This window comes from Haliotis rubra, unplaced genomic scaffold (genome assembly GCF_003918875.1).
Source record: "Haliotis rubra isolate DU_JTF1 unplaced genomic scaffold, ASM391887v1 Scf569, whole genome shotgun sequence".
NCBI classification, from domain to species: Eukaryota; Metazoa; Mollusca; class Gastropoda; order Lepetellida; family Haliotidae; genus Haliotis; species Haliotis rubra.
In genome coordinates, this window is record NW_025767267.1 from 152,247 (window position 1) to 168,249 (window position 16,003).

Consider the following 16,003-nt stretch of genomic DNA (forward strand, 5'->3'; position numbering starts at 1 on the left):
GACCAAGTCTTAGTTATGAATATGTGTAACACGAAAATATTTTATGATGTATAAGACTCAACACTGGGGAGCCAGTATCCAGGCTTGGTCTGAGTGAGCCTGTCTCACAGTCCCTGAACCACATTATATTCCCTATAGACTAACAACTAGTCTCTGAAATGAACATATTTTACTGAAAAAAGTTCATAGTAAAAAAAAATATAAAATATAATGAAAAGGAGCCCTGAGACCTTCTTCCTGAAGCTGAGGAAATCTAGACTTGCCACATTTTCTAGACTTGTGTGGGCTTTCTTGGATATATTTGCTTCAAGGTCTGTACGAGAGACTATATTCCCTACTACTTAGCCCTCCCTGCAATGCTAAAGCCCGAAATGAAGCAGTCTAACTTTCTTCGGGTTCTGAATATGTGGTCTCCCTGGGGCTCCCTTTCAATTTAAATGGGTTTATTTGTTACAATCAAAATTATATATATTCAGAGACTATATTAAGTGAGTGAATGAGTATAGATTAATGCTGCTTTTAGCAATATTCCAGCAATATCATGGCGGGGGATAGCAATAATGGGCTTCACAATTTGTAGCCATGTGGGGAATCGAACCTGGGTCTTCGGCATGATGAGTGAACACTTTAACCACTAGGCTACCCTACCACCCTGGGTCGGGTCTGATTCTGACTGATTGCTTCAGAATGTTACCAAAGGAATAGTATTCAACACTGCCATGGAAATTAAATGTGTCTGCTACATTTTAAACAGAAAATTACAATGTTCTCATTTTTGCATTAGGTCAGTATAAAACATCAAATGTTCAATAGCATAATTTACAAAACTTTAACCTGGTAACACTCATTAGTTGGTAAGATTTGAAGGGAGTTGTCAGTAGGAGTTGAAGCTTGTGGTGGATGGGCAGCATGGGGAGGGGTTGATCCTGAGCTTTGGGGTTTGGGACTAGAGTGAGTGAGTATGGTTTTACACCGCTATTAGCAACATTCCAGCAAAATCATGGTGGGAGGACAACAGCAATGGGCTTCACACATTGTGTGAGGAATTGAACCCAGGTCTTCAACGTGATGAGCGGACGCTTTAACCATTAGGCTACCCCACCGCCCCAGATCTGGGGTTAGAATACACTGTGATCTGGGGTTAGGGGTTAGGGGGCTATGATGAAGACCTTGGCATGGGCTGGTGTGGGAGAGAGGTTGGGGACTAGGGGCAAGAAGATGTGCAGAGGAAACTACAGTCCTACAGCTGAAGGCTTGGGTATGGATCACAGCGTTGGGGATCTGATAGTCTGTCGTACAGACCCTGAAGCAAATATATCCAACAAAGCCCACTCAAGTCGAGAAAATGTGGCAAGTCTAGATTTCCACAGCTTCTGAAAATGAAGAAAGTCCCTGGGCTCCTTTTTATTGTATTTACAATTTTGATTTAAAAACTTTTATTTTCTGTAAAATATGTTCATTTCAGAGACTAGCTGTTAGTCTAGGGGTCTAAAGGAACACTGTTTCTTGTGTTTCCTTGAGAACTATTTTCCTAATGTCACTCGTGTTTCAGGACTGTTGGAAATTGAATCAGAAAATGAAACAAAATTATGTTCCTCATTCAATATTTAGTCAATAATTATTGACAGTATTAATTCAGTTTCTATATAATTCGTCCCTATGGCAGTCACAGCTATTCAGGATATTACAAGCAGCTGACTTGGCATAAATACAAAGACATTCTTACACCTAACAAGTTCCAAACAATCACCATAACTCTACTTCTTCACAAAAGGAGACACACGATAAACAGATAAACACATCTCTAAGATCCAATCTCTGAGACTTGAGAAAATCTAATCACAAAAACAAAATACCCAATTTTTCACCTGACAAGAACTAGACATATCTACAAACTCCACACTGAAATGTACAAGATAATTGACAACAAAGCACTGACAAACCTTCCCACAGAGGCGAAATCCAAACCAGCATGTAAGTTGCCACGCTTCTACATGTCTGTCAGCATCAATGAGCAAACGCTCATTTCAGGGCAGTCCATTCTGACAAGAGGGGGGTGCAGTATGCAGAACCCAAACCAACCAGATGCATTCACCAACCGTTCTAAATTCAACTTGTTTACAGTATTTGAATGAAATTGCTGGAATTTTGGAAGAGCTCATTCCAAAATGAATGGGAAGACAATGCTTCGTTTTGGTATTGAAAACGTACAAAAATTGAAAGATGCAATTCTCAGGTTTAGATTGTAAAATGAGGTGTTTCTTCTAAAGCTATAAACATGCATTATAACCAATATATATAATATATAATAACTGTAGCATTCAATTGTTACAGTCATTGAATGATACAGTTATTATTACACACCGCCGCCATATAGCTGGAATATTGCTGAGTGCGGTGTAAAACTCAAATCACTCACTCACTCATTCCATTGTTATTATTAAAACCATAGAACCATGAATTTCCATGAAGTGGGAGGGTAATATAAGTTTCTCTACAAAACATATATTTGTTTAATCAATTATTTGTCCATTAAATATACACATGTGGACAGCCATGTTCAGGAAAAGATTTCAAGTTAATTATTTTTACAGGATGTACTAACATCTAGCATGTCACTCAAAACAGCAGGTGGACTGTTAACAGCCTTTAACAAATCTTCAGAAACAATATGAAATCAGCAATAAGAAAGAGAAAATACTTGCAAGAATTTCATAGACTATTATTCTCATGGACTAGGAATCATAAGGGACATGTTTAAAAATAAATAAATAAATAAATAAATAAATAAATAAATAAATAAATAAATAAATAAATAAATAAATAAATAAATAAATATCGCACTTACTCATGCACAGTAAGCTCTACCACGGATCAGTCCATTCTTAGCAATAGGGAGTTCATGACAGACCATCTCTATTGCCTGCCTCTTACAGCAGAGCTTAGTGACCTGCGTCAACAAACGCGACCTCTACTCTTGGGGTCATAGCTAGTGATTAAGCGACTTATTAGCTAAACTAATATCTTGATGACAGAGATAAACAGATCGGGAATTAAAATATTTTCATCATCTCCCAGTCGACCCTGAAAGAGATCCCTCCACAACCAAACATCTGTTACCAAGTGTCACATTACGCTAACATTAAAGTTTCATTCAGCTGTGCTATAATAAATATTGCACTGGTATCTGTTGTACAAAAAAACTGAGGCATATAGTTTGACTTGCAAATATTAATTATTACTAAATAATACATTAATTACTGAATATTCATTTTTGTATTGGACAACTTGAGCAATACTTGATTCAAGGGGGCAAATTGTGTAGTTACAGTGACAATAGATAAAATGTGATCAAACTACATGTGGACATATCATTGGAACTGCTTCCATCTAAAATTCACAGAGAAAAAGGTACTTCACATCTGACATTGTATTTAATTTACTTTCACGAACAATTATCTGGGGCGGTGGGGTAGCCTAGTGGTTAAAGCGTTCAGCTCGTCACTGCAAAGACCCAGGTTCGAATCCCCACATGGCTACAATGTGTGAAGCTCATTTCTGGTGTCCCACCACATAGCTGGAATATTGCTAACAGCAGAGTAAAACCAAACTCACTACAATTATCTTCCCTTTAGTTCTTCCCTTTTCACAAACACCTGGTGTCATCACTATAACAAAATGGTCCATAAACACACAATAACACATTGGACTCCAACTCTAGTATAGATTTCTCATGATTAAGTAAACAGTTTTGTTGATTTTATATACAAAACCTGCAACCCCATTAGATAAACATCTCTGTGAAATGTGCAGTGTCTTAGACGATGAGCAACACCATGTAATATCATGTACCAAGTATAGTACTAAGAAAGGGAATCACTTATACACACAATGCTTTATTATGACCAAGAATTTACTACACTCTCAAAAAAAGAACAATTCCTAATCATTTTGCACAAACAGAAGTCCTGAATTAATTTCCAAAATATGTCACCATATACAACTTTAAATGAATTCTATATCTTACCATAGTCTCCTCATATATTATTTCCATGTCATTATACCACATGATTCTAAAACAATTGTTATAATGTACATGATTTATGTGTGAAATGTATCTATATTTCTTGTACCTGCTGTGTTTATATTTGTAGCTTATAAAATATTGCCACTGTTTCTTTATGGAATGCTATGCAATAAAATATCTTATCTTATCTTATCCATATACAAACAAGATTCACATATTCAAATACCATTCTATTTTTTAAATAAATCTTTTCTACTTAAACAATAATTCTCTAAATAGCAAAATTCTCTTAATACCACCTCTGAAAACACAAATCCTCCCTCCCTAAACAAAATATGGCAATAACCACTATCCCAACAACAACATCTTGTCTCCTCTTGGAAAAAGGAACAATCTGATTTATGGGGGCACAAGCAAAAAAAAACATAACAAAAATGGCACTTCCTGTCAGAAGAGCTTGTGGGCACACCTGGCTGACTCTTGGTGCTTCCAGATGGCACTGCACTATAGGGGGAGATCCGTCATTGTAATCAGTACCGTCAGCTACTGCTGGCTGGAGGTGTGTATGATAGGGAACAGGGTAATAACAGTGTCTATTGCGTTACAGACATAAGTACATAGCAGGAAGTTACACCAATACACATTCTGACAGTAAGAAACTATACTGCTCAGATATTTATACTTAGGATTATTCTGTGTTAGACTGACTGAGTTTGGTTTTATGCCGCTTTTAGCAATATTCCAGCAACATCACGGCGGGAGACACCAGAAATGGGCTTCACACATTGTACCCATGTGGGGAATCGAACCCGGGTCTTCGGCATGACGAGCCAACGCTTTAACCATTAAGCTACTATTCTGTGTTAGAAGTATTGGTATGATGGTTAACATACATTATCAGCATTATTCCAGGGATATGACAGAGTCAGTTAGTGACTTAGTTTAGTTTTACACCGCACTCAGCAATATTCCAGCAATTTTCAAATATAAGAAAGCTGTTGGGTATTAGTAAATGATAAACATGTGGACTATTTATATTTATGTGGCAATTTTGTACAATGATCAAATTTGCAATTCATCGGTCCGTTTCTGACTAAAACGGACTGTACACAGAATACAGAATAAAGAAGTTGTATATCCATAAAAATTGTCCTCATTCTTCATCTCATCAACTTCTAGAATGCCTATCAGAGAAGACACTACACAGTTGTCCATTTCACTATAGACAAAAACATATTGCATGAGAATGTAGAGAACATGTGTTGTCAATGATAATAAATCTACCAGTGTTTCAGCTATATGTACTGAACTAAGCTGTTCTGGGTAATTAGTATCATTTCTTCTTGAGAGTCAGTTTGTTGTCTATTTCGCTATAGACATGAGTGTACATTGCAGGAAGTTGCAGCACTTCAAGTAGTAACACTGAGAACTTTGAACCTCCCGTGACTTTTTGTTGTGAAAGAACTGAAGCACTTTTCTGTGATAATTTATTTAGGCTTAATTTACTTGGTACTTCCAATAACTTCTGAAGAAACCAAAAGACAGATGGACAATTGTGTATTTTGCTATGGGCTTAATGAATTGACAAACTACTAGGGCTGTGCAATATAACCGGTTTACCGGTATTTACTGGTATTTAGTGGTTCAGACATGAAAACGATACGTATTGCGATACGCTGATCGAAAAGCGGTATTTTGACATGCATTAGGAAAACTTTGTATAACACTCCGAAATCTTCGGATATTTCCGTTTTACCTGCGAAGTCCATGCGACTGTTGCAAAATGGTGACGCAACAAGCGAACAAATACTAGGGCAAAGGTTTAAGCATGCCAGCATTTTGTGATGAAAAGTTCACGTTTTCAATTTTGTCATGATTAAAAGTTGGTATTAAAGCTTAATCAAGCATTGTGAATTTGTTTGTGTTTTTTGCTTTATAATAAAGCATTAACTCAATTATGAATAATTTTTTCTGTAAAAAATTTCTTGCAATATATTGTGGCTACATATCACAATATATGCTTTAGCATCATAATATATATACATAATATGAAAATTCTTTGCAATACCCACCCTACAAACTACTAGCACAGTCTGCAACTATAGGAACTCACACTAAGTGAGTGAGGATGGATTTTAAGCAATATTCCAGCAATATCACAACAAGGCATCAGAAATGGGCTTCACATTGTGCTCATGTAGGATATTGAACCGGGGTCCTTGGCTTGATAGCGAACACTTTAACCACTAGTCTACCCACCCGACCCTACTAGCACAAAGTGACTGACTCAGTTGGGTTTCGCCGCTTTTAGCAATATTCCAGCAACATCACGGCGGGGGACACCAGAAATGGGCTTCACACATTGTACCCATGTGGGGAATCGAACCCGGGTCTTCGGCGTGACGAGTGGTGCTTTTACCACTAGGTTACCCCACCACCCTATATTTTTAGGTGAGGTGAGGTGATATGGGGTTTAACGTCGTGCTTGAGAATATTTCGCTCATATGACGACGTGCATGCGTGAGTATGTGTATGTGCGGCTGCTTGTACTAGCCCAGACTTAAGCTGGTTTTATAGTGCTAGCCCACTGAGATACCATGCCACAGTGAAGCATGAATACCCCACTCAGACACATTATACTGACTCCAAGTCGACGAGTCCTTGTTGTACCCATTCATGCCGAGCGCCAGGCAGGGACCAACAAGTACCATATTTTAACGTCTTTTGGTATGACGTGGTCGGGGATCGAGCCCGCGACCTTCCGCTCTCCGGGCGGATGCTCTAACCACTACACCACGGAGGCGGTCCTATATTTTTAGGATCTTACTGTATAGGATCTTACTGTATAGGATCTTACTGTATAGGAAATAGGATCTTCATGTACTGTCAGCGCTACAGCTCCCAATATGTAGTGTAATACTGGTACCAATATCTTGTGACACACGTACCTGAGGACCTTGGTATTCAAGACATGGGAGTTATTTGTATTGAACTAAAAAAATATCACTAGAAGTCACTTTGACAAAAAACTATTACCAGACAGCTAAACAGATACACTACACAGAATACAGAATACAAAGAAGTTGTATATCCATAAAAATTGTCCTCATTTTTCATCTCATCAACTTCTAGAATGCCAGTCAGAGAAGACACTACACAGTTGTCCATTTCACTATAGACAAAACCAGACAAATATTGCATGAGAATGTAGAGAACATGTGTTGTCAATCATAATAAATCTACGTGACTATATGTACTGAACCAAGCTGTTCTGGGTAATTAGTATCATTTCTTCTTGAGAGGCAGTTTGTTGTCTATTTCGCTATAGACATGAGTGTACATTGCAGGAAGTTGCAGCACTTCAAGTAGTAACACTGAGAACTTTGAACCTCCCGGGACTTTTTGTTGTGAAAGAACTGAAGCACTTTTCTGTGATAATTTATTTAGGCCTAATTTACTTGGTACTTGCAATAACTTCTGAAGACACCAGAACACAGATGGACAATTGTGTATATTGCTATGGGCTTAATGAATTGACAAACTACTAGCACAGTCTGTAACTATAGGAACTAATACTAAGTGAGTGAAGATGGTTTTAAGCAATATTCCAGCAATATCACAACAAGGCATCAGAAATGGGCTCCACACATTGTGCTCATGTAGGGAATTGAACCTGGGTCTTTGAATTGATAAGCGAACACTTTAACCACTAGTCTACCCCACCGACCCTACTAGCACAAAGCCTAAGACAAGTAAAATATTGTTTGGTCAAGTAGGCTCCGTTGTAAAGTTAAACAGAATTCCATTATAGTCAACTGATAATGACCGTAAGCGCTAGACTGGAATCACAATTACCGGTACATGGATTATTGGAATGGACCATTAACTGAATTAATGTAAACACCTGTTTTAATAATAATTACTATGTGTGGAACTGAGAACTTGTCTATTTATCTATGGACATAAGTACATATCACATATTGAGATACAATCTTCTTGGTGTTACTGAAGCTCTGAATCAGTATATCATATATTTAGAGATGTGGAAATTTGTGAATTTCAAAACCACATAAATATCAATGATAACCATGAACAGAAACAAACAAAAATATAAAAATTGTAAAGACGCAGAACTAGACTAATGCTTAGTCGCTGAATATATATAATTTTGATAGTAACAAATAACACATTTACCGGTAAATTAAAAAGGAGCCCCAGGGAGTTGGGAAATTCAGGGGAAATCTAGACTTGCTTCATTTAGGGCTTTAGCAATGCAGGGAGAGTTAGGCAGTAGGAAACATAATGTGGTTCAGGAACTGTGAGACAGACTCATCCTGAACAAACATCATGAGCTGATATTCCAAGATATTTCATCAACATATTTGCAGCATCTTTAATGATAAATCACACAGGGATTGGGAAAGACAGGGGCCATGGGCCATGTTGCACATTAGAATAAAAAATGGCCCATTAAAATTTTGAAGTTTACTATTGATGCAAGGGCAGTGGCCGATTCTAAATTCAGAAAATGGTTAATAATCCTGAAAATGGCCCATTGTCAAAGTTCTCTATCCCATCCCTGATCACACATCAAATCTTGTTTACTACTACAACTAACATGATAACAATAATTTACTGACAGAGGTTTTATCAGGAGTTAAACCAACCGTTTCCTGTGCCTGTCAACTGTCAGATAAACAGTACCATAATGTGTGGAAATGTACATCTCGTCCTATCAAGCTTTGAAATCTACATCACTATCACACTGTTTCCTGCTGTAAAGATAATGCGTTTCAATTACTGCCACTTCCTGCAAATACACGCTGTTGATGTGATGCGACCACAGTGCCTCTAATCACGACAATACACAATTACAGACAGGATCCCCAAATCTCCTGGACATTTAACTCACAGAATCACATGAAATATAATGGTAATATCAAACGAAATTGTTGAACTTTACAAGATCTGAGGATGGATTCACTATTTAAATTAAGTAAACAGTAGTTGAACGTATGATTTAGAAACCTACAGGAATTCCCCTACTTGTGGCTAGTCACGTGATATATTGTGGTTACACTGCAACACTGTAGCTAATGTTCAAATTATAATAATAATAATAATAATAATATTCATAATAGCCATTTACAAAGTTGCCTGTATCGACGCACTTGTGCATGCTCAAACGCAAAGACATTAATAACCAGTCAACCCAAGCCACCCCTAAGGTGCAAGAAGGTTAACAGTCGTATGACTTATCCCACCAGGTACCCATTCACTGCTAAGTGAACAGAAGCAATTTTGTGTTCCTGAAACCCCAAAGCTAGCTCATGTCCTAGTTAAAAGAATGCACATTCGTTTGCTGAAAATCCAATCTTGGTCACGGATAAGGTAGTGTTTGTTCTCTTCACAACAGGTTTATGATAAATCAACAATCTTAAAAAGTGCAAATATGACCTTCAACCAACCATCATAGGATACTGACGCTCTAAAGGGAGACAACTCTGTAAAACAAATATAATCATTTCACTGACTCAACCACCCATGCCACAATCTCTGGGAAAATCCCAGTCCCAGGGTTGCTAGAAGTCAAGGTTATTGTCTGACGACACAGAAAAATGAATTCATTCTTACCTTCACTTATATTATTAAATTGTAATAATAAAATTATAATGATTTAAGTCATACAGTGTCATCATAATACAACTACAACACAATATCAAACTCACATTGCTTCTCCTAAATCTAAAAGAGCAATAACCAAATGGGACGTAAGTGCAAAAAGTAAAATAATTGTGAATAAAAGTGAAATATATTTATTAGTGGCATTGTTGTGCAAAGTTAAAAACAAATAAATAAAACCAAAATTAAAACTTGAAAAAAAACGAAAAAAACATGAGGAGACAAAATTCACTGAAATGTAATTTTTTTTTATGTAAATGTCCAACCCAAAATGTCAGCAACAACCATCCAACAATGTGCAGGGGTTAACCTAAACCTTGTGTTAGCAGGATCTGGATTTAGGAACAATAAATTGTTCAACAAACTTCACCAATAAACATCACCAACACAACAGAATACCTACTAGAGAACTTTGTGACGTATGTCCATTCTGCCAAATGCAATGGAAGACATCAAATCAGAAAAATACTTAAACGAAATTTAAATATATCACAGGAATCTGAATATTTCTGCAAAAACAATATTTATGTCTTTCTTAGTAACACCCTCTCTCCAGATTACCATAGTTCTAATTTACCTTCTCTCCATTACTTTGTCAGGGCTCGATTTAGTGCTTTGATACTTGCACTGGTGCAACCTAATATTACAAAGTGCAACCTTGTTATTAGTCTAACTTGCACCAGGTGCAAGTCAATTTTGAGTGGGTAAACCTCTGAATAAAACATCTAAATAATTCATAGCATATTTCTTTCATTACATATTCCAATAAAAGCAGTGCAACTGGAATTGGGCTGGTGCAAGTAGGTTTTTATCTTAGGTTGCACTCAGTGCAAGTAAGTTAACATCTCTTAAATCGAGCCATGTTTGTCTTTTAATTGTTTGACAGCACAATCAGCAATATCCCATGTGGTTGATGAATAACGCCGTACACTGCAATATTCCAGCAATATGACAGTGGTATGTAAATAATCGAATCAGGACCCGACAATCCAGTGATCAACATCATGAGCATCGATCAATCCATACCACTGGGATATGATGACATGTGTCAACCAAGTCAGCGAGGCTGAACACCTGATCCCTTTGGTCGCCTCTTACGACAAGCATGGGTTGCTGCAGACCTGGGCCTACAGTTTCGAAGCTCTCTTAGTGCTAAGCTATTGTAGGTTAATGTTACGACACTTACGACTATCTTAGCGATAAGAGAGCTTCGAAAATCTAGGCCCAGTTCTAACCTCTACTTCTCTCTCTCCAAACTACCCTCTCTCCATAGCAAAATTCACACTTAGCCTAAATCACACAATACAAACCCTGACTGTTTTATTGGTATTTAACACACGCCTTTTTGTGATCATGTCATTCATTGTGGTTAAAGTTAAAAAAGACATAAAACTTGATTATCAAATCAGAACTTCAGATTCCTGTGAATACATAACAAAATATGTTAAAGTAAAATTGCTCATTTCTGAACCTTTCAAAATATTTAAAGAAGACAGGAAAAAAGGAAACCATGAAATTTGATAGATAGAAAGTAAACTGGGATCTTGTCTACAGAATTCAGGTTGACATATCTGCTGGACCTCTAGTCCGTGAACAGCAGAAATAGCTTTAGGATGGCATTTTTTTTCTCTACTAACACATAAAAACCTTTAAATATGTTTAAGAAAACCCAATTCTCTCATGTAAGTATAATGAATCTGCCATTCCATGATATACTGAGGGAAACAAATAAGGGAACACATGAAAATGCAAGTGTTCCTTTATTCTTTTCCAGGATTCTTATAAAGCTTTGGTTTGCACTGTGGGTGAAAATCTATAAAAAAAACAAAGGAACCCTGTGATGAAGTTGTGTTCCCTTATTTGTTTCCTTCAGTATATACTATTTATAATAACACAAACCAAATGTGTGTTCTTGAACTTCTTTGAGTGGTGTATTTACATTCAAACACCAGCCAAATGACCAGTCGATTTATGTTTTTATCTTGATAAATCAACATTTTTAGCACGAACTTAACGTCATGTTTTATTTGTGTAGTGTATGAATGTTAACATGGTGCATAGGACAAGATGATGGATCGGTCTTCCTGCTTCCAGTGTTATGCTCAAGTAGACTGTAAATCTACTCACGTTTCTATTGTGTTCTCAGCAATAGGTTTTGGCCTGTGCCTTCAATACAGTACAAAGTTTAAACATAAGTGTGCGATTAAGTTAGTGTGAGTAAGTTTTAGTTTTACGCCGCTTTTTCGTTTTTGAAAGAAAACTCAGCCAGCAAAGTGGAAGAATTGATTCGGTGAGTATGGTTTTAAGCCGCTTTTAGCAATAATCAGCAATATCACGGTGGGGGACACCAGAAATGGGCTTCACACATTGTACCCATATGGAGAATCGAACCCGGGTCTTCAGCGTGACAAGCGAACACTTTAACCACTAGGCTACTCCACCACCCCTCGCAAAGTGGGAGAAACTTGCTAACATGGCACTGGTACTCACTGACCAAATTTGATAATGTTTCACGGTACAATAACAGGAACTAACATATTCCATGATAGCGATCTAAACACAGGTGGATTTAATCAGCTAGCAATCACCATTTCAACCAGGATATTTTCCGCAATGCATTTTGAGATTAAAGTAATTACTTCTTCAAATAAAATAACCTAACGTAGATCCTGTTTTTATTCCAAATATACAAACCCGACTAAATTGATAACATGTGTGGAGTGTTCTGTACTTGTTGAAGATCGAAAACATGCACTTGGCAACACATTTCGTAGTGAATGAAATTCCTACCAAGGTCAACCTGACATGCACCAAAACCATCCCACGTTGTGCTTGAGAATATTTCGCTCATATGATGACGTGCATGCGTGTGTATGTGTATGTGCGGCTGCTTGTACTAGCCCAGACTTAAGCTGGTTTTATAGTGCTAGCCCACTGAGATAACATGCCACAGTGAAACATGAATACCCCACTCAGACACAGTATACTGACTCCGAGCCGACCAGTCCTTGTTATACCCATTAATGCTGAGCGCCAGGCAGGGACCAACAAGTACCAAGTCTTTTGGTATGACGCGGTCGGGGATCGAACCCGCGACCTTCCGCTCTCGGGCAGACGCTCTAACCACTACACCACGGAGGCGGTCCATTTTGGAACGAATGGTTTTTATCATTTCCATGAGCATAATATCTCAATATCTGACTTGATATCTATGTGCTGACAGACATATTCTTGTATGCAAGGCACATAACGGTGTGAAGCCCATGTTATAAAATATGGGCGTTATGAATATCTTACAACCACAATGAGCACTTTGTGGAACGGCACCTTGTTCAACATTCCCCTTAAAGTAAATTCCAGTTTTTAATCTGACTATTAGAAGTAAGATTGTGAGCATTTCAAAAGAAAGATATTTTTTTTTGAGAAGAGAGAGTTTCTTTTTATGGAAATATCATAACAGCTTGTACAAGGTCCAGACTAGATAAACAGATGGTTGATAGTATGAGTATCAATCCATACAAGAGGTGAGGTGAGGTGATATGGGGTTTAACGTCGTGCTTGAGAATATTTCGCTCATATGACGACGTGCATGCGTGTGTATGTGTATGTGCGGCTGCTTGTACTAGCCCAGACGTAAGCTGGTCTTATAGTGCTAGCCCACTGAAATACCATGCCGCAGTGAAGCATGAATACCCCACTCAGACACATGATACTGACTCCGAGCCAACCAGTCCTTGATTAATGTACCCATTAATGCCGAGCGCCAGGCAGGGACCAACAAGTACCATATTATAACGTCTTTTGGTATGACGCAGTCGGGGATCGAACCCACGACCTTCCGCTCTCCGGGCGGACACTCTAACCACAACACCACGGAGGCGGTCCATACAAGAGGGGTATGTTGTATGAGTATCAATCCATACAAGAGGGATATGTTGTTACACAGCTACCCAGGTCACATATAAGGCTCCCTTAATCCAGAAAGTAAGGGTCACTGGGAACCTTTTTAGCCCTTAAATCCCAAAGAAGGGCAGATAATCAGATGTCAACATGACCGGAGTCATAAATGTCAGAGTGACCCAGCTGTCTATGATCTGGTGCGACATGTACAAATAATGCATTTGATCCAATTCTATTATACCCGGACAAGGGACCTTTAGAAGGCATATGCATAATTTAGAATTTGGTAAATTATTGAGTGTGTCTAATCTATAAATGCACAAATATTCATGCATTAAAATGTTGATCATAAAAGACCTCTCATATTCTAATGTCAACATATTAAACTGAGACCTATCTTATCATCCTGACATTAAATTAAATGTGAACATGACCTAACAAAAAAAAACGTCAAAGGAATGAATGAATGAATGAATGAATGTTTTATGCCACAATCAGTAATCTAGCATTACCAAGGAAAGTTGTGACAATTAATAACCTAGGCCATGCCAGTAAACATGGGTTTGGTAACACGACACACAATTCGTTGTCTCCGACCTTGTGGTTCAGGAGACCTGTCTCTGAATCTAAACAAGGGGGATAACTCTTTAAACAATGCCACCTTGTTCTGTGAACCATCTATAGGGGGTTGAAATAACTACGAGTACATGGAAAGACATGACTGCTGACTTACCTGACTCAGGCCGATCCTGTAGCTCAGCTTGTCAATATCCAGGTTGTCCATCACCTGTAGCACGGCCTGAAATAAACAACACACATAAACTAGAGTCAACAAATCTTCACTTAAACACACCAAATGTTTTGGTCTCATTGTTTGTTGTTCAAAGCCACTGTTCACAATAATGCAACTTTAACATGGTAATAATCAAGTCTGCACCAGACAAACCAATGACTGATATTTTTAGCAGTGATCTATAGCACTGGTGAGTGACTGTGTTTGGTTTTATGCCACCCTCAGCAATATTCCAGCTATATGGCGGCAGTCTGTAAATAATCGAGTTTGGACCAGACAATCCAGTGATCAACAGCATGAGCATCGATCTACGTAATTGGAATACGATGACATGTGTCAACCAAGTCAGCGAACCTGACCACCCAATCCCGTTAGTCCGCCTCTTACGACAAGCATGGGTTGCTGAAGATCAGCCCGAACCCGGATCTTCACGGGTCCCATAGCACTAGGATAGAATGACACACAAAGGACAGTCGATAAGTCTGACCACCAATTATTTTAGTCATCTCCTAGGAACAGTATAAGGTGCTGGGGATCTTTCATCACCTGCGTTCATGCAATTCTAACGACATATCTTTTGTGACGCTGTCATCAAGCAGTATTCTGGTTATCCCATTAGACATCCACACTGCATTCTAATTAAAAACTTCAATAACCAATAAAACTGCTTCAGATATTCAATACCAGTATGCTGACATACAATACACTAAAGCCTGACCACCCGATCCACAATTATCTGTTAGATCCAGTATTGGAGGTCCGAACTTCCATCCCACTTTTCCGACGACAAACAGCTCTCACACAGTAAGCAAGTATAATTCATCCAAACGATCCGTTTCTCAAAGCGATTGTAGCGCTACGACTGTCGTAAGTCTATGTTAAAGCATGGGCGTTACCATAGTCTTAGCGCTACGATCGCTTTGTGGAACAGGCCCCAGGTCACTAGATATCAACAGTGACCAGGGTGCCTTTGTACAAAGCAGTCTTAGCGCTAAGGTGACCGTAACTCCCATACCTTAGCAGAGGCTTAAGGTAGCCTTAGCACTAAGGTTGTTTTGTACAAAGGCACCCAGACCTTCAATACTGACTGTCGACTAACTTCAGTTACCTTCTTCTCATCCATGTCCTTGTCCGGGCGAGCATTGGGAGCAACCAGCACTTCAAACTTCTGTCTGAACTCAGAAAACTGCATATAATCTGGGAATCCTGCAAAAGTAGAAAACGGCAATCGTGAGTTATCTCCCTTTTGGCTATTGACTGATTTCGGTCATGAGTTATCTCCCCTTGACTATAGACTGAATCCAGTTCACAATTTAGATGTTCCAAATAAACTTGAACAAAATTTCTTTGAAAGCAGATATTCACTTTTGCCTCACTCAAGCAATAGAGTGATTTGAAGTGAGTTTAGTTTTACACCGCTTTTAGCAATATTCCAGTTATATCACAATGGGGACACCAGAAATGGGCTTTACACATTGTACCCTTGTGGAGAATCAAACCTGGGTCTACGGTGTGATGAGCAAAAAGTTCTAACCTCTAGGCTACCCCACTGCCTACTTAAACAATTGATAATAGCAAACAGGTAAATACATGAAACTTTC

At 38.3% G+C, this 16,003-nt stretch overlaps 1 protein-coding gene across 1 annotated transcript in view; it reads right to left on the minus strand.

The window, feature by feature from the left end:
* The window catches only part of LOC124254221 (unconventional myosin-XVIIIa-like), a 149,243-nt gene that overhangs the window by 41,226 nt on the left and 92,014 nt on the right, over nucleotides 1-16,003 (minus strand). The window contains 2 exon segments of the mRNA XM_046688108.1: nucleotides 14,343-14,408; nucleotides 15,511-15,608. Coding sequence (XP_046544064.1) covers nucleotides 14,343-14,408; nucleotides 15,511-15,608 — 164 coding nt within the window.